The 21023-nt window shown below is 39.0% G+C and overlaps 2 protein-coding genes across 3 annotated transcripts in view; one reads left to right on the top strand and one right to left on the bottom strand.

Moving 5' to 3' along the window:
- Nucleotides 1-21023, bottom strand: part of LOC142367499 (glutamate receptor ionotropic, kainate 5-like) — a 242992-nt gene that overhangs the window by 121674 nt on the left and 100295 nt on the right. The gene's annotated exons all lie outside the window — the stretch shown is intronic.
- Nucleotides 10701-19587, top strand: LOC142368254 (uncharacterized). Its single transcript, XM_075450379.1, has 4 exons — nt 10701-11128; nt 11268-12184; nt 12836-13033; nt 19427-19587. The coding sequence occupies exons 1-4, from the start codon at nt 10701-10703 to the stop codon at nt 19585-19587; spliced, it is 1704 nt and encodes a 567-aa protein (XP_075306494.1).

The raw sequence follows: 21023 nt of genomic DNA on the forward strand, positions 1-21023 counted from the left end.
TCATTTTTTTACCCAGAAACACTAAAGTGATTGACAGTGTGCCTTCATTTGCCCTCCAATCTGTCTGACCTACACTAACATGTCACCAGGAAGAGGCCCAGAGTCATAAAAAAAGCCCAACAAGCTGGGCAGAGCGTTAATCAGACTGTTGCTAAAATTAAAACACGACTCTCTCCTTCGCCGCTGACAGGATCATCCCTGTCTCTTGGGGAGGTGTTAAATGCCGACAGGCACACGGATGGCCAAAACCTTTTCTTCCCTTCTGTCACCGTCACTCTACATCACTGTCGGAGCTTTCCTCTGTCTGCCTGTGAGGCCCGATTCCCTCTTTATGCTCCTAATATTAATCTGAACAGGCTCTTTCTCTGCCCTTTACTTTCTCCTCCAACAAAAAAACCCCTCCTTTTCTCCTTTTTAACTTTTAAAGTTTATTAAAGATAATATTTCATATGATTGAATAATACTTGAGTATGCACAAAAGCGTTAGCGTGACAAGGCATCCAAGCTTTCACTCTGCTGACAGGAAGCTCTCGTCCTCTGAGCCTCCTTATTGTACTTTTGTTTCCGTGGCAACGCATCCCTGATATGTGGATCTGACTGGTGGCCAACCCCTAGGTATGGAAAGGTCTATCTCTACAGAGACCTTCCAAGGATACTATAATTTCATATATGATAGAGACAGTATAGTAAATTATGTTTGGGTAAGTCATGGAAACCTGCTATGGTTTCTTAGAACATACGCCAGATAGACAAGGAAAGATATCATATACTGATTATATTAGCTTTCCAGAGATATGGGATTTAATCCTTGTTTTCTTTTTTCCTGCACTTTGAAAAAGCAGACATCAAAGATGGTGGGTGCTTTGTTGCCCCCCTTTGAATTCCATTCCTTGTCTAGTTAACTTCGCTGAAGGAAGGTTATTAAGATGGACGGATGAGCAACAAAGAAAGCAGCTGATGCATGAGGAGAAAAGAAAGGAAATGAAGAGCGATGGAGGAGGGACAGTGTCTTTTTTTCTTTTGAAAGCACGTAGCAAAGTCAAAATTATCCACAGAGAGACGTTAAAAAAGAAGAAAGTTGGTGTCACAGTAATTGACCCAACTGACAGAGACTGACAACATGACAAATAGCCCAACATTTTGAGGAAATGGCTGTCTTTTTGAAAGAGCAGCTTGCAACCAGTTTCCCTGGGTGATAAATTCTTAAACGATGAAATATGAGGAGTGAAGAATATGCTGCCTCTGTACTTCACATGTGTTAAGCGATGAGCTCAAGGTAATTCATTTTTATCACTTTTTGATGAAGATAAATTAACAAAACGAAAGTTGTGTTGCTGGCGTAGAACAAATCCTAGATTTTGTAACCATAACAACACACTCACTGAATCTTTCTCACGTGGCTTGCATTAGCTTAATTTCAGTTCCTGAAGAGCATGAGCTTGTAAAATGTGGGGCCCTGGGGCCATGCAAAGGAGCGTTGGTGTCAAGACAAAACCAAGAGGATGTAAAGCAACAACCCAGAGATGGCAAAATAACTTTTAGTGTTATCAAGCTATAACATGACTGCTTTTAGTTGCTATCGTTTGCATAAACAGACATTGGATTGACCAAACTACAGCTCCTTGTTCACCAACAAGGTGAAAGAGCAGCTAGTAAACGAAAACAAAAAGCCTCTCCTCTGTCCTCAGGCTTCCCTCTCTTCCTTATGAAACCAATCCCTGCACATGTTACATCCTTCCATTATGTCTCCTCTCACTCTAAAATAGTTCTTTCCCACACTGTGTCTCTTTCTTGTCTCACAGGCACCCACCAGTATCTCAACTACATCTATCATCCGAACATTCAGAACTTCTTGCCAGGGCAGGTTCAAATGCATGTTGTTTTGGACTGTGGGAAAACCAGAGGAAACACACATGGGTACTGCAGTAACAGGTCAACTCCACACAGAGAGACAATGGCTTCAAACCAGGATCCGACAACAAAAACTAAAAATGGCCACAGATATGTAAAACAATCAAGAAATGTAAAGTAACATATGTTGTTGTTCATACGTGTGTCTCTCAGTCTGAGGAGTTTATGTTGGAATTTTTTAGAGGTCTCTAACATGCTTGTGCAGGAGACAGATTGCCTCATCATCCAACCTTGCATCCTTTGAAGTCATAAATTAAAACACACCGAGGAGTTGGTGTCAGATTCTGTGGGGCTGAGTTGAGAGGAAACAAGAAGAGGTTTGTTGAGCAAAGTGAGCAATATGACACTCTGATCACATCGCGTTTGTAAGTTGTTTAAGCATGAAATATTTACAGGCAGTGCTAATTATGGGAGGTGCTTTGGATGAATACACACACACACACACCTTAGATGCAAATCCGTCATTCTTTCTTGCATTTGCACTCAAACAAAAAGTCTCCACTAAACCTCTGCTTTCATGGAAGCACACACGTTGCCACTCTACTGTCCTTTTGAGGAGCCGTAGATGGAAATCCTCTTAATTACTCAGACACACTCAGGCTGGGAATTATTCCTGTTTAATGAGACCAGCAGGCAGCTCATGAGCTTTACAGCAGCTGGTAAAAAAGTTGATTAATGGCGGGAAAAATGATCAGCGAACACAAAAACATGTAAAGTGCTGGAGTTGATATCCATTTATCAAAGACAAAAGGAAAAAAAAAGATCACCTCAAAAACACACACTTATTTGGATGTCTCCCTTGTCCTGAGAACAATTCAATCACTCAGTGTTTGAGTGTGGTGTAGCGGGATTACATGGCAAGGCAGCTGGATTATCCGGAGATTTCTCTGCTTTGAGAGATCAAAATCATAGGAGAATCGATCTTGCCAGGCTTCAAACCATTCGCTTGTGGCCAAGTTACTGTGGTTTGGACCAGTAAGGGTTTTACACTTACAGGTGGGTTTTTGATTGTATGACATAGTTACTGTAGGTGCAGTAATGTTAGGTTGTTGTTTTCCCCTTTGTGAGAAGTTAATTCTTCAATCTTCATTCTGTGACTAAATATGACTTTCATACAAAATCCTGTTGAAAAACAGTTTTGTGAACAAGAAAATGACTGTTTCAACAACTTATTTTGCTTCTGACTCAGATTAATCTTTAGCTTCATGGACAATATTGGCTAAGATCTTATTCTTGTACTTTAGTGTGAGAAAGACCCATTTACACACACACATTATCAATTTTTTATACATGAAATAATGATTCTATTTCAATCATGTTCATTTTCTTCACTTTACTTTTGGTTTAGTTATGGATCATATTTATTCTCTCATACCATGTTATTTTTTTTGGGTAGATAGTAACAGTCTTTTATCTGTTCTTAGACAGATCTCGGAGTTGGATGCTTGGCTTTTGATGGGCTACGTTTTTGTGATCTTTTGTGTTCTAATTAAGGAAACTGCTCAGGTACCCCCCCTTTGATGAAATGGTCTAGAATGGAAATAATCTCTCCAACCACATATATAAGAAAAGTCAGGCATGGTAATGTGTTTGGAGAAGCCATACCTGATTACTGTTTTGTTTAACACTTGAGTGGCCTAATACTGAGTTATTTATGTGTTGATAAATGTCAGCCCGGCCCCAGAAAGTCTGAAAGCAATTGAATGAAACCATATGCTGAGAACAGAACCCAACATGGAGAGATGTGTTATTTTGCAAGTACAGCTCGGTATAAAAAAGGAACTGGCTTCTATGCTCTTTGTCTTACATCCTTTGCACGAAAGCTGTGTACATATATTAAAGAATACTCTCCACTTAAGACGTTCACTTCCAGCCTCATTGCTTCCAGCCTCCTTTGTTACCTTTGCCTCTTGGTACTGAAGACATTAGAGCATCTTCCCAACAAAACCCTTCTAGCTGTTTGGTAAAGAGGTCAGAGTTAATGTCTGCTGATATAACTGAGACTAACTCAGTTATATCAGAACTGGAGATGAATTATTTAAGAGCAAAGAACACTGAAGGCGTCGATCAACTAATTTTTCTTTCTTTCCTCACTGTCCTTAATAAAGTTTGCTTTACCAAATGAGTCTGCTGGTTTGGTTTCTTGATCTGATGTGTCAAGTATGTTTTGAAAGTCTCTTTCCATGGTTACCCTTCCCGATTGTTCTTTGTAACAAACCATCAAAGATGTCAGGTAAGTTCAGCCACGCTTTCTAATAATGCCGCTATTACAGAAACAAGAGAATTGCTCTCTGGTAGAATCACAAGGTGTAAAGTTGGGAGTCCGATAATGTAGGGGTTTTGTCCACATGATATGTCAGGTACCCCAAACCATAAATAATAAAATGTGTTACACAATCTAGCATTTTGTTACATTCAAAGCCTGTAAATGAATTCATACACTAACATTGTAATTTTAATTCCTGAACCACAGTTGAGTGAGAGTGTTGGGTTTCTGGGAGTGTGGTGATTCTTTTTCCTTCCACCAGGTGGTAGTCAGGAGCACGGTGGCTGAGGCTGGCATCTGACGAGGCACACCTGCAGTAACTTACCATCAACAAGGAGGAGCATTTAAGGAGATCGCTGTCAGTCCTTCGGCGCCTGATTGTTGCCATAAGTGGTACTTCAAGCCTGTGAATTACCTTTCCATGAACCTGTCGAGATACCTTGAAGACTAACTAGTTGTGTTTTTGCTTCCAAGATTTTCCAGTTTCCTGAAACCAAGCTCGGATCATTGTATCCAGTACACAAACCTGAAGACTCTCCCAAGACCTGGACCTGATTAACTACTGGCAGCCGTGCTCTCCTTACGGCTCCCGATCGAACCCAGTCTGCTCTCCACCGTGCTCTGGAACACCCATCTGGATTCAAACCCTCAACCTTCAGAAACCCCTCAGTGTTTATCTGCCCCCCCCCCCCCCCCCCCAGTGGAGCCGCATCTAAAGAACTGTAAGTCTCCAATCATCTGCATCCTGCTCAGAAATCCTTATCCAGACTCACCTGTGCATCTGTTTCAGTCCCAGTTATTCCTGCAACCACTGTGGTGCCAACCCCTGACTGAATTCACTTCCTGGAAAGATCCACTCCATCAAGACAATTTCCTCACTTTGAAAATAAAACACTTCAAACTATCTGGACTCTTGAGAGTTTTCTGCATTTGGGTCTGACAACCAGAGAAAACCATGACAGTCAGTAAAAAAAGTCAGAAACTGTGAGAATGAAGTAAAATGAATTGACTGTTCAAATCAGCAGTATTGAAATTCTACTTAATCATGCAGCAAAATGACCTAAATCAGTGTTGTCTCACACCGAGACATAAGCGGCGTATTCATATTTACATGAGGAAATGAGTCAGAAAAATGTATAAATAGCACTTTATTTAGCCTTTTAATGTGCAATTGTAACGTTTTGCATAGTGGACAAACTCACCCACTACACATTCTGGTGTGAGACCGGATTAAAGTGTTGTACCTTTAAATCACCCTCTTACTGGGTGGCTCTCTCAATTTTACTCTTTCTATTTACTAGCAAGGTTTGTGGTGGTTTTTCATCCTAAGATAGGAAACAATTATAAAATAAAATTACATAAAAATATTTCTGCTGAGAGTTTTATGATATACAGTATATGCTCTATAAGGAAAAGGTTATAGTCATTATCTACTCAGGAGTTATAATTCCCTGAGCTGTCAGCATTTTACAGAGAAAAAAGAGAAGCAAAGAGGGGGGGGGACTTGTCAGCCAAAAGTGGTGGTGCTAACATTAATGCTGGAAGACGGGAAAGAGGCAGAAAAACAGACATGTCAATTGGGAGACACTCTCTGTTAATCACATGTGTCAGTGAAGAGAAGGGCTGCCATTTTACCAGACTGCATTGCAGCAAGTAAATTGTCACCAGAAGCAGCAGCTCCGATGGGAATGCGATGATTACTGCTCGCCGTTTGATTGCCACTCGCTCCAAGAAAGCTGGTAATGAAGAGTCCTGTTCTTATCAGCTAACAGCTGCTAAGTAACCTTTTAATTAACCCCATAATGAATAAACCCTGAAGTCAGCAATAACAGTTATTTTTAATCCAGACGTAATGTTGAAGAAGTGTTTTGTTTTGTTGCTAAACTGCGTCTGAATTTAAAATTCCAGAGATTTTGGAAATATAGCATTTTTTACTTCATGCCTTTAAAAAAAAAAAACAGGCTATATTGGCATGCTTTTACATAAAAAGTCATTTAATTTGTGTTACCCTGAGTATGCCTGAAACTTAATTGGACAAAACTTTGTATCTTTGACCCTAACACCTATTTTTATTAAGTAATTGTGCTTGAATGTGAATCCTGAGTTTCTTAATATAGTGTGCTGAGATAATTGGCACATTATAAATATAATTGAATTGAAAAGGAATATTGATCCCAGAGATGTTATGGAGCTAGTGTCTAGTAGCCATCTGTGATATTGCACTTAAGGCACATACCTTCAGCTTCAACCCCAGATGACTGCTTCCTTAAAATGGGGAGAATACGTCATGCTTTTGCTTCAGCAGTTCCAATTTCACTCAGTCAGAAAAGTATTTTAAGCACAGCAAGTAACCCTCCTGTTTAAAATTATTTGCTTTTCTAATGTTAATTGGTGCCCAATTCACCTGCCTCACTGTGCGTCAATTCAAAACCAGCAGTACAGAACTGCATTTGATGTTGTGCATCATATATGACAAAAGGAGGGATAGTGTGATTCAGCAACTAGCTATGACAATAAAAGCGCTCATATGTGAAATTAACAATACTTATCATATTCTTTGGTTTGGGCATTTATGTGTAGATCATGTTTTATCTACTGATCACACGACTTCATGGCACCAGCACTCTTCATGGAAGCAACCTTAACCCAGCAGGACAATATAACTCACCAGGTCAGGTCAGCACACAAACTGCTCAGGAGCAGCTCAGAAACATGACAAATAGTCAAAGCTGTTGACCTTGTCCCAAAACTCCAGAGACGCCATCATTCTAAACAAGAATCAGCATAATCGAGCGGGTACACGCACACTTCATGGATGCCCAATCTCGTAACTTGTAATTTCTCAAAGCAACGGCTTGTACATTTAACTTTATGAACTAAATCGCATCTAAACCACAGTAAGCCAGACATTGCTTAAAACACTTATGGGACATTTGTCAGTGTTAGTAATGGCTCACAGAAGCATCCAGCTCATTGAATGCCCGTGATGTTTTTTTTTTTATAATAACAAACTATTTCACACACATTGCATCAATAAAACTAACTTCCCACACTGAATCGACAAACTGACAATGACTTTGCATCTCATGAGTCAACAAGTCAAAACAAATTGAGGATTAATTTAGTTCTTCAAGGCATGACTAGCAGTTCGACATTTCCATGATTACATTTGAAAGCAGGGACTCATTGAAGATGATAATAACCCAATAGTAAAACAAAAGTAAATCATAATGAATACTGGATTGATTCCACTTTCACATGATTAATTATAAGAGACTGACTTATGCACATATACACTAAAAAACATACATATCTGCAGATTCTTATTTGCAAATCTTAGCAGTTTCAAAATATGCCTAACATTCCAGGTTTTTTCATAGCCTCGGGTTCAACACTACATAGAAATAAATACTTTTCCAGTTTTAGACTCCAGCAGAGTGTGGAAATTAAATTATTTGCCCGCTGTGATTTATTGTTTAATACAAAATTAATTGGTAAAGTATAAGAAAAAGTTAGTTTCCACACTACAATTTCAGACATTCACAAACCATTTTTAGTGTCACTAGCTTCGACTTGTTGTTTTCCATCTTTATCACTTTGATCTTTTACTTTTTTTGCGAGATCTTGCTTCACATTGTTTCCATAACTACTTTTCTCCCCAGAATAACCTTTTCAAGAGACAACAAAAACCTTTATTAGTCAGTGTCAAAACCTCCTCATCATTTCTCTACACGGTACTCTCCTCTTGCTGCACCTGAGATATTATTAACACTGTAATGAAAAAAATATATATGCAAAAAGTAAAATGTTAAAGTAGGGAGAGGTAACCAAAAAATCTAAAAGGCCCAAAATGCTCAGGCACACATATGTGCATATAAAGTTCTGGTTTTGCTTTCTCTCCTGGTGTAGTTATCCACACCAGTTAGATATCATGTCACTAAATGCCAGCTCCGTTTTTAATCACTCTTACAGACATTTATTTCATTCACACATACTCACACAGACACGTGATGACATACTCCAAAAAACAAACTGGGCATTAAAATAATAAAAAAAAAAGGATATCTTCATTTATTTCACATCCATCTTTCTCTTCTCCTCCTTTCTATATCTGGATCTCTCTCATCTCAATTTAGGCAGTCTGACAAGATTTTAATTGTTTCCATGAAAGTAACAGAAGAAAAACAGTCAAAAATAATAATATTGCAAGGACATTGCAAGTACATCATGCTCACCTCATCTGCCTTTGCTTTGTCTTCCAAATTCCTCCCCGTCTATCTCAGCCCCTCTAGTCCATTGCATTTCTTCCAATTATGAAATGATCAGTTAAGAAGACCAAATCTCTTTGATGTTGTTTGCCTCATTTTTCGGTTCAAGCATCAGTTGAACAGGAATACCTGAGAGGGCTGTCATTGAAGGGATTATGGGTAAAAAAAATAAAACTGCGAGGAAACACTCAAAAAGCCATGATCACAAAGCTGCCCATTCCTGACAGCTCCATGGCTTCAATGCCATGGTTAATGGTGCGGAGTGATGAAGAAGGATTTCAGAATGTGAAGCACTCGGGGGTTCATCCTCTGTCATGTTCACATATATAACCAGCTAAAAGGATGAACCCCTATTCATTCAGAATTTAATGAGGAGGTGTGTTTAAACCCTTTATTGATCCAGTCATAAAGCAGTAATAAACCTATTTAAAATGTTTTGGAGCAGAAAATGAGAACATACCCCAACTCACTCAACAACAAACGTTGTCAAGCACTGAAAATGGGATTTTAGGCAGTGAAGTTCAACCACAAGTTGAAAATTCTGCAACCGGAAGCAACAATAAGATTGATGATAATCTCCACTGCATTGATTTCACTTTTATTCATGGTTCAAGAGATAATAGTGTCTTTTGTGAAGCATGGCCAAGGAGTATTACAATATTCAACTTTGAAATTCAACACTATGAAATTCTCATAAAATACCATGAATCTGTATGTAATTATTTGGTTGTCAACATGCCCACACAAAATAAAAGAACGCCAAGATGTCCAAGATGACAAAACAATGTTTGACATGCATAAAAATACGTGAGACAAAAGCAGATAAACCCTTAAGCTATCATAAGCCTGCTCATTCACTGCAAACAAATTAATGTGTCATCTCTCGACTGCTCTCTGCGAAACTTCTATCTATCTAAGTTTGTTATTTCAAAATCTTCACGTCTTCACAAAATATAACAATGAGGAGCCTGCTGTGGTTGGACTGAAGGTGATTTTGTGAGCTGAAGTAAATTTCTGACCTGGCATCAGCTAACATTTTTTTTTTTAAACTATCAATTTGACACACTGCAGCTATTGTTTGGTTGTCTGTATTGGGACTCTTGATCATGATTGGACAGTTTTCAAACAGGATGCGATGGGAAAGGCTGTTACAGACCAAAGCAAATTGTGCTTGTTATATTTCCCAAACTCTGCATTTCTCTTAATTACTGTTCACTCTCTGATCTTTTTGCTGTGTCATATAAAATGTGCAGTTCTAAAAACCCTCCTTCTTTATTACCTAGTTCCTTTGGTGACCTGATAAACAGACAGAAACTCATAGAGAGAAGAGTGCATAAATTACCTTCCTTTCCCTGCATGTCTCTCCTGACACTGAGAGTAATCTTTTTTTGTTGGCTCTACACACAGGAGAGTAATGTACCAGCTTCTCAATATGCTGTGGAAAGCTGCAGGGATGGTGGAGGTGACACAGCAGGTAATGAAAGACAGATTCATCAGAGTAAAGAGGTTGCAAGTTCAAGAAAGAAATAGACAAACGGAGAGAGACCTGCAAAGCGAGAAGGTAAAAAGCCTAAAAACAAATGTAAAAAAGTGGAGCAAGTCAGACAGAAGGGTAGATTTCTTAATGGACAGACTGAGGGTGACTGTATTTCAATGAACTAAATCAGATTTTGCTTCTGGTTGCTGGTATGTTGGACCTGCTGACGATGCAGACAAAGGACACACTGCAGTCAGCGAAACATGTAAAGTCAAACTCGAACTTTCAGATAAACTTTGACCAGAAAAACTTAACTCAAACCCATTAAACAAATTATAGTTTTATTAAACCATATTAAAGTTGAAGACTAAGAAGTAAGATTGTTGTAAAATATTTCCATAACACTGACAATAGATGTTTAGTTCTCATCCTGCTTCCTGCTTCTGAAGAGTGCAGACGTGTCTCTGCTTCCTCCTGCTGCTTATTGCTTTATTTGCTTTTAAATCATTTTATTTCTTTCCACAAGTATTGGATATAATTTTATTATTTTTCTTTTAAGTGAACCAAGACTTTTTTTAATCATTTTTATCAAAAAGTCATCTGGAAACTGTCGTGTGGAAATTCCGTTGGAGCTTCCTGCTTTTGGAGGAGCTCAGCTAACTGACGCTAATTAGCAGCAAGATGCCTCCCTTTTCCACTGACGATTACCACAAGCTACTCCAGAAGATAGCAATACTGGAAACAAAAATGTATCGGCTTGAAGTGAACGTGGAGATAAATGGACGATGAAACTACTCTGCCAGTATCCCAAAACACTGAAAGGGAGCAGGCTAACAGGAAGCTAACTGGCACCACCGAGACACGGCAGGAGCCTGGTGTAAATGGAAAATATTCAACCAGTCCTCCCTGGAACTCCCTTGGTGCTAAGCCAAAACACTACAAATCGCCTCCCTCAGATGTGGGAAGACGGTTATCAGGCAGAACCCAACACCTGGAGACCCACAATGACTCCGAGTGGCCTGCACTATCACACAGGAATGTCTCTACCCCGATACTAAAGAAAAAGCAACGATGGACCGAGACCACCACCAAAACCAGGAGTAAATTGCTACAAGACACAGGAATTCTGCTAGAGAACAGATTTGCTCCACTTTATCAAAATCCTGACTCTCCAAAAGAACGCTCATCTCCCAAGACCGGAGAAAGGTATGAGGCTAAATTATATGCTAAAAGGCCACAGAAAGAGCTAACCACTGGGCCTCAAACTCTGATAGTGGGTGACGGAGCTGTGAATGAGATAAAACGTTTTTGCAGCAAGAAAAAAGACCAAAATACTCTGTTTTAGTAACGACATGGTGTCTGATATCTCAAAGAAGATCCTGGACATTGTTGCTGAGCATCCGACACTGAAATCTCTCATCATACAAACAGGAGACCTTGATGTTGTGAAGCAACAATCGGAGGTATTAAAACAAGACTTTATGGACCTGGTAAACAAAGTTCGATGCACAAGTACAGAGGTGTTTTTCAGTGGACCTCTACCAACAGTTTGGAAAGGAGATGAGAGATTCAGCAGACTGATGATGCTAAACAGATGGCTCAAAGACATGTGTGCTGCTCATTCAATGAATTTTATTGACAATTTCAACATCTTTTGGGGACGCAGGCACCTCTTTAAGGCAGATGGATTTCACCTTAACAAGTCAGGAGTTCAGTTGCTAAGCTCCAACATTTTTTACTCTCTGCGTCACACACCAGCAGCCCCTATCAAGGACGAGACAGGACAAAACGATCCAAAACGACAGATAGGACAATGCTCTGGTGAGGGCGCTGAGACAAGGACTGACCATGGAGGACAGCAGATCCAGAAAGAACCTGCAACGTCATCATCCTCACCCCAAGATAAGGAGTCTTCACCAGCCCCAACAGCCCAACAAGTGGAGTCTTCACCAGCCCCGGCAGTCCAACAGGCGGAGTCTCCCCCAGCCCCAGTGGGAAACCCCCAGCCTTCGCCCCCCCGGACCCCACCCAGCCCCCAGCACTCTCCACTCAGTCTGGACTCCTCACTTCTGGATTTCCCGGACAGGATGAAGAGCTTTCTCAATATTGGAATACAATTGACACCACGCCAAAATCCCATATTCTTCCCCCCTAACATCCCACCTCATCCAGCCCCTCCCATTCCACCACGTCCATCACGTTGGAAACAACCCTCAAACAGAAGTGACCAAGCCCCCCCACCTCCTCTGAATCATCATATCTGTGAGTCTGACTGATATGTGCCGGGTCCAGGCTGTAATACTGATATCAAGAATGCTCTTCCCCAGATTAAGTCAGGGCCCTATGGAGTTCAGACAGCCTTTTCAATCCCTGTGATGACAGGTAACAGAAAAGTGGTCAAACTGGTGAGAAATAAAAAAGGTTCAGTTAAATCTACCAATCTATTGAATATAGTGTGTCAACCCCGAAACACACCAGTATCACCTGTTGTCTCCACGAGATTAGCCCTACTCAATATCAGATCACTAGCCAACAAATCCCTCTTAGTAAATGACATGATCATGACCTATAATCTAGACTTTTTATTTCTTAGTGAAACATGGCTGACTGAATGTAGCTGTGATACCATTCTCAATGAGGCCGCACCAACAAATTTCAGTTTTATCAATAAGTGTCGAAGTGGTAAGAAGGGCGGGGGAGTTGCCGCCATTTTTAAATCAGTCTTTCAGTGCAAATAAATTTTACTTGGTGATTTTAGCTCATTTGAATATCTCTGTTTTTTAGTAAAGGGGGATCCAAAAGTTATCTTCCTAATCATTTATAGACCACCAAGATACCCAGGAACTTTCTTTGATGAGTTTGCTGAACTGCTGTCAGTTATCTGCACTGACTATAACTTTTTTATCATAACAGGGGATTTTAACATTCACATGGACAATAACATGGACACTAATGCCAAAGAACTCTGCTCTCTACTTGACACTTTTGGCCTCCTTCAACATGTGAATGGACCCACACATACTCGAGGCCACACACTGGATCTGGTTATCTCTAAAGGTGTTGACATTTCTTCTGTTGATATCAAGGACTTGGCGCTCTCTGATCATTTCTGTGTGTTCTCTGACTTAGAGTTTAACTCCAAACATTCAGTTAACCCGTGTGTCTTAGAAAAAGGTACATAAATGAGAATACCAGTGCTAAGTTTATGGAAGTTATAGCTATGTCATCAACTGCGAGTGCAGAGACAGTTGATGAACTCTTAGATAACTTTAACTTGAAAATCTCAAATGTCATGGATACTGTTGCACCTGTTAAAAATAAGATGATCTTGAGCAGAAAGCGAACACCATGGAGGAACACTATGATGATAAAGGCCTTGAAAACAGAATGCAGGAAAGCAGAGCGTAAATGGTGAAAAACTAAACTTCAAATTCACCATGACCTCTACAAACAAAGTCTTTGTAATTTTAACCACGGGTTACTCCGCGCTAGACAGCAACACTTATCTGAAATGATTAATAAGAACATCAACAACACTCGTGCTCTGTTTGCTACTCTAAAGTCAACTACCACAGCTATGCAGATGACACACAGATATATCTGGCACTGTCTCCAGATGACTGCAGTCCTATAGAGTCATTGTGCGACTGCTTAGAGCAAGTCAAAAAGTGGATGAACCTAAATTTCCTTCAGTTAAATCAAGAAAAAACTGAGGTCATTGTGTTTGGCAACAAAGAGAAGAGGTTTGCTGTCAGTAAACATCTTGAGTCACTGTCTCTGCAGTGAGCTGCAGCTCATTCAGAACGCTGCAGCCCGAGTTTTAACCAGAACAAAGAGATCAGATCACATCACCCCAGTTCTCAAGTCTTTACATCGGCTCCCGGTCAGATACAGAATAGATTTTAAAGTTCTGCTGCTCGTCTACAAATCACGGAATGGTTTAGGTCCAGAATACATGAATGACATGCTAGCAGAGTATAAACCCAGCAGAGCTCTGAGATCTGCTGACTCAGGTCAGATAGTGGAGCCCAGAGTTCAAACTAGATACGGTGAAGCAGCTTTTAGCTGTTATGCTGCACACAACTGGAACAAACTACCAGCAGAACTGAAATCAGCCCCAACTGTAAGCACTTTTAAATCCAGGTTAAAAACATTTCTCTTTCGGTGTGCTTATGGTTGAGTTTATATCTTTCTTTTTCCCCTCTTCTTTGATTGCTTTAATTTTTATTCTATTTTTTTTCTCTTTAAATTGCTTGTTTTTATGCTGCTTTATGCTGTTCTTTTAAATGCCTTGTCTTTATGTAAAGCTCATTGAGTTGCCTGTGGTATGAAATGCGCTCTATAAATAAAGATGCCTTGCCTTGACATTAAAATGACATCGATATTCTAGTTTGCCTTTTTCACTTTTTTTTTTCAAACTCCAGAATTATGACTTTGGGAACAGCCCTTTTAAATGAGATTTAAAAAACTTAGAGAAGTATATTTTTCTGCAGACTGTACGACTGTGACAAAGATATTTAGAGGCAACCCCAGTTCAGGATGCTGAGTTGGAGGACTTCAAAAGTTGTCCTGATATGAAATTGACTTCAGTGAACAGCTGCGTTACAAAAGTATAAAATCAAACATATAAATGTTCCAAAGTAAAGAGTTGTAAGTGCACGTCAAGCGGCATAGATTGCCAAAGAAAATGGTGATTTCCCACTTGGATTTGGATTTTGGCAATAACCTGCTTAGGGTTGGAAACTACTTGGTTAGGGTATAAAAAAAACATCATGGTTAGGACTAAAATATATTGTACCAAGCCACAGTCCCCTTAATGGATGCTATTTTAACACTTCACATGCAGTTGAACACTAAAGGTTAGTTATTCTTTGAATATATTTATAAGTCTCTATTGTTTTTAAGAAGAGGACGGATACCAGCTTTGCTATATTCAGCTCCCTTAGATGTGAGGAACTTTTGAAGGCTCCAGTACGAAGGGATCCCTCACAGTCACAACATTCTCCATTTGGATTAATTACATTTCGATTTGTATAATACGGTGCTACATTTAAAAAAGGGCATATATAACCCTCATACAAAAAAACCCCACACTCTTACAACCAATCCAAAAACATGATTGCTTGGAAGACATAAATGTAATATTTCCCATCTCTGTAGTCCATCCAACGCAATAAGAACACGTGACTACTGAAAAAAACCGACCGTGTTATCAACTGAAATGAGACTCAATACAGTCTAAGCTTTTATTACTACTTTGAGTACGGTTTCGAAACAAAGCTCTGATATGTAACAGTTATGCGGGGCTAATGGTAGAAAAGCAATATAAGCTGTCATCGATGTAGAATTAGTTTGAAATAATGTTTACAGTGACTTGAAAGCAGCAAAATACATATAAAGACAGTGGTGATTGCCCTTAATACTCATGCTGTGTCATGTTTACTGCCATTGTCCTACAGTAGCCCAGATGGGGCACAGACACTACCTCTAGAGCAGTTACTTGGTTGAAATTTGGGTTGTTACATGCTAAAAAATGTCCTCACAGGTCATATGTGCAGGCAGCTGAGGATGCCTCAGAGTTATGTTGTTTTTATGTGGCCGTTAGTGGTGGGAATTAGCAGAGGTCCCAAAGCAACAAACAGTACACACTCATTTTATTGATAAGACTCCACAAGTTGCTGTTGTGGAAAAGGTCTGTGGACAGCCTAGTCTCAGGGGAAATTGTAAAATGTGATCCAATACAAAGTTTCATAATCCAGGTTTTGAAATTGTGTGATGACCACATTTTGTTCTGCAATTGTTTTATGCCGAGAATTGTCACTTCACATGGCTGAAATGATGACCAATGAGTCTAAAGCTTTGTAGTCTTTGACAATTTATATTTTTCTAACCCTAAACATTCAAATTCAATTCAAAATTCAATTCAATTCAAAAATACTTTATTTATCCCAGAGGGAAATTAAATGTTGATGTAACTCAATTAAATCAAGGAGTTGTTATAGATGCTGATGGCTGTGGGCAGGAAAGATTTCCTGTAGCGGTCCGTTTTGCATCCAAACTGAAGAAGCCTTTGACTGAAGAGACTCTGTTTTCCGATAACAGTCTCATGGAGAGGATGTTCAGGGTTGTCCATAATTCATATGTGCTCATGCCTTTTTAACTAAATTTAAAACCTAACCTTAACCATGTACCTTTACCTCTTAATTATAAACAGTAGCGAGTGGGAGTGAAGTGGAAAACTAGGTAATTTGGGAAGCAGAAAAGCAAACAGGCTAAGGAAATGGTTGTTAAGGATTTGGAGTTGAACCAACAATCTCACCCTTGAAGGTCGTGGTGATCATGAACACGTGGGGACGGGAACATCAGCAGAGGGGAAATAGAAGCTGTATTGCAGTAGCGATCAGTGGGAGCAAAACGTTGACGTTGTACAATTTTTTAGCCTTTACTAAGAAACAGACAGTATTTTTTAATGGACCAACATATGTATTTAATGATATGTCATGAGATTGTGTTATTTTGGGGATACATGAAATCACAGGTAAATGAAGGACGGAGTTTTTGGTTACAACTCCAAGCTAAAGAATTCCAATCCAAGAGCTTTTCACTTTTTAGCTGTTAAAACGTTATTCTTTTATAGTTAAGTTGTCCAAGACAAGCTGCAACAATTTAAATTAACAACATTAGCAGCCTTTTAAACAACCATTTCAAGACTTAGAGATTTTAATACAGAAGATAATGGAATCCATGATTTTAGATAAACCCATGGATCACAAAAGATTAAAGGAACGAAGATGTGACAAGAAGAATAATGTGAATAGGAAATTATATAAAAATAGATGGGGAAAACAAATCAGAAAACAGAATTTTGAGCTTTGGATTATAGGATACACAGAGGGAGTGAGAGAATATTGAGATATTGGCATGTTTTCACTTCTAAGTCGAGCCAACATTTCAGTAGAAAGATTTCTCTCAGCATGAGGCAGAAGATAAGCAGAGTTAAAGCGAGATTACAGGAGCGCAGGAAGCAGATTACAGGTGCAGTGGCAGCGAGGCAGACGTAAAGCTGGATTACAGGAAGGTCTGCAACCTGAGCAAGGAGACAGATGCAGACACATCAGGGGAGCAGAGAAAACATTTCCTTCTCCTCTTTATATCATTCTCCCTCTCCCTTCCTATCTCTCTCTTATCTTTTAGCCTCACTGTGCTCCAGCCTTCTTTCCTTCTTTTCTCTCTCCATCAGTCTGTCTTGTTCTGTTCTTTCATTTCTCAGTCTGCCTTCATGTGGTACACACAATGGCTCACAGGATTTCTTGGAAGGTTTCCAAACAAAAGCATTTGTTTTCATTTCCACATATTTCCGTGCCATTTTCTACACCAGAGACATGAATGTTCAATATCGCAAAGTTCAAGGCAATGAATCGAGACTGGCCTTATAATGAATTCAGACTGGCCTTATAAAGCATCCTATGTTTCTGCTTGTTACAGCTTAGGCTGCATTTTCTAACCTCTGTCTTATATTTTTCCTAAGTTTATGTGACTGTATGTGTGCAAGGTGCGTGCTCTTTTCCTAAAAGATCTCTCAGTACCAATTTGTAGGGGCCTGTTTTTAAAAGGTTGAGTCACTCGTTTCATCCTGAGGAGCAGTGCTGGTCAAAAACAAATTATTTTCTGAGGACACTCAGAACTTTGGCTCACGCCATATGGCTACCCTCTCAGAGTCTGGTTTGGCCAGCGGTCTATCTTGTTAAAATGGATTTTTTTTTTCACAACAACACCTGGTGCTCGCTCAAGGGGAATATATTAGCTTGTTCTCTGTGAAAATTGCCCTGGGATGACTTATAGAGAACTGATGTTTTACTGTGAAAACTGATTCTTTATGATAAACATTGCGTCCAGAAGGTGGCAATATGGGGTTTTAGTTGACATAGAACCATTCATTCATTCCTTCAATTTTTTATTCATTCATTCAATTCCCATGCCAACTTAACCCGAATCAGGGTTGCAGAGGAAAGGAGTTTATCCCAGGTGCCATCAAGCAAGAGGCATGGTACTCTCTGGCCAGTTCGCCAGTGCATCACCGATCCCAGGAGAACCATTACAAAATTAAAGAGGGTTAAATGATAAAATTCATCTTGCTTTAGAAGCTGCCTTTGGTGATTTAAACAACCCCGATGGTGCCTACCTGTTCATGTCCCTGCCAGAAACCAGGCTCCACTTTAAAGTCAGGGATGAATCTGGCAGGACTGCACTAGAAGGATCAGATCACAAAGAATTGTATTTTTGAGGTTTTTATATTTTCCTGTCATGCATGAAAGCCCAACAGAACCTCTCACAAATAAAAAATTGGCTGTACATGGGCTACATAATATTATAAAAAATTGGCTGTACATGACATAACTCACTTCTACAAATGTCTCTTTAAGCAGCACAAGCAGAGATGAATGAGCCTGCTTCAAAGAGCATTTAATGCTGTATATTGGTATGCATCCCTCTGCTTAATACCTCTTGTTTCAAGCTTTTTGCTTCTGATGCTTGTCATACATGCGGGATTGCAAAAAGACCTCACGTATTACTGTAATGAAATAAGATTTTTTTTCATTATCCAGAACTTACAGACCTACTGTTACACTTAATTTAAAGAATACTTTATGTGACTGTTACTTGATTGTACTTTACACTGGCACTGATTAATCAACAATTAAAAATGGCACCTAGAGATGAACCAGTGTTACGCTAACAGATAATTTAGCTAAGAAAAGATTATAATTTATATCTTTTGACACATTGTTTTTGAAAGTCTTTTGTAAAAACACATAATTAGTTTCCATTGCCTTAGTTGCATCTATAAAAAAAAAATAGGATTTCCTTTTTTTTTTTTTCATACCAAGATGATTCCCAAATAGCCGAAAGCTGAGAATTTAGGAAATGTCACAATTGAGAAGTACGAGTGGCAACAGGTCTTATGAAGTGATGAGAGCCTGGACCTCAACATTATTAAAGCAGTGTGGGGTCCTCTGAACAAAAGGCAGCCAACATCCAAAGAAGAGCTTTGGGATGTCCCTTAAGAAGCCTGGAGAACTATTCCTGAAGACGACTGAAAGAAATGACAGAAAGCTTTTCTAAGAGGGATCTCTTTGTTGAAGGATAAAGGTGATCATAGCAAATATTGACTTTCAAGCTTTCTTTTCTTCTTTAGTGTCATCTCATAACAAAAAGTCTTCTTAGGACACTTATTTTGGAGAAAAAAACAACCCAGTTGGCTTTGAGCAAGAATTTGGCAACTGTTTTAGTGCAGAATCTACCTGGTGAAATCCATCTGCAGTGGACTAAAGCCTACAAAGCATATGGCTTTGATCTAATTCCATCAGCGTTACATAAGCATATGTAGATATGTGACACTGACTTTATGAAGATGTGACCTTCAGCATTGCAAAAGAATGAACAGAGGAAAAACATAGACAAAGGGAGCACGTGAATAAGATGCTGGAATATGACTTCCTGCAGGGAGAGTGTTTGTGTCGCAGCCCGACAAGACTTCTCTGTGCCAGGGAGGATCAGCGGATAGACGAGGGCTCAGCTGGTCTGACCACTGGCACAGAGTGGAGGGAGGATTGAAATACAAAGGACAGATGGAGGGATCACATAGGATGAAGAGGGGAGAGTGAGAGAGAGAGATGGAGGAAAAACAATAGACAGTCTAAATGAAAGGGAGAAACTGTGGAAACAAGTTAGATGAACAGGAAAGAAGAAATAAAGTTAAAATGCTAATGAAATTTACTGCAGTTTAATGTTTGAAGCATCAATCTAAGTTAGTGGCTGGCATACAGTTTAATCGAGAATCAAGAAGGGATGTAAAGAAAACATCAGGTCAAAACCTTTTCAGGTTAGAACCAGATGTAAAAGTTAAGAGTTTTAAACTGTTTAGCAAGATAGGGCTTAAGGAACCTCATTACCCTTAAGGGACAGCATAAAAGCATTAAACTTAAGTTACCAGAATGGATCAAGATACCTCTGTAACACAGCTGCTTGCTCCTCAGAGTTCACTGAAACAGACTTTGTTGACATTTTTATTCCCATTCCCCCCATAAAAATCTGTCTGCTCTGATTAGTCAGCTAATTTGTTGTTTTTATCTGATGTTCCTTTTTAAGAGAGGTTTCGATCATAGTTGGGAATAGGAAACATTGCTTAATATTACTGTATATAAATCTGTAATATTCCCCTTTTTTTTTTTTGCTGTAGTTCACTGTTTTTCCTGAACCTTTGAAACACATGTTTGATGTAAAATAACATGAAAAAACTGTAACTATGAAGAGACATAAGAATTCCATCTTTTTAAAGAAAATTGTTCAATTTAATTTAACTTAAACTGACTGTAATAACACATTTAAAAAATGACTAAAATTATTTTGTGTTAAATTCAAGTTTAATACTTTTATTATCCTTTAAAACATAAATATATTTAGCTAGACACTGAACTCATCACTCAGAGTGCAAACGAAAAGTGAGCAATCACCAGCCACACTTAGAACCAAAAAAACTCCTAAACAAAAAAAAAAAACATGGCTAATATGCAAACCCCCAAAATAAACTTTAAAATGAAATGAAATTAGGATGAACCAGAAATCATCAAAACAAAATAATAACAAATAAATGATACAAACTAAATGGAATCAACCAATCAGGAGCTAAACCCGCTTCCCACGTAAAGCATAATGGGTAACACCAAAAAATTTAGAACTCTGAGTAAGTCAAGTACAACCACATGAGGAAACACCCCAGAATTTCTCAATTCAATGTTCAAACCTTGGGGACTGACAGCAAGATCATCCCCCATCATTTCCTGCCCCATATATATAAGTAATCTCTAATTGACAGATGTCTCATATATTGTGTAAAAAAAATGTATTACACAATTAAACCCAAATATCAACAGCAATCCTTTGTAATTTCAAGCCTGATTTCTTGTATTCCGGCAACTTTTGGTGATATTTATAGGTAACTTAACTGATATTACATGTGTTAATATCCTTCAAATAACATTAAAAAGTCACCCAAAAAAACATAATATCCCCAGTAGAAGTAAAGTATAAACTGTATTAT

This window comes from Odontesthes bonariensis, chromosome 18 (genome assembly GCF_027942865.1).
Source record: "Odontesthes bonariensis isolate fOdoBon6 chromosome 18, fOdoBon6.hap1, whole genome shotgun sequence".
Lineage (NCBI taxonomy): Eukaryota > Metazoa > Chordata > Actinopteri > Atheriniformes > Atherinopsidae > Odontesthes > Odontesthes bonariensis.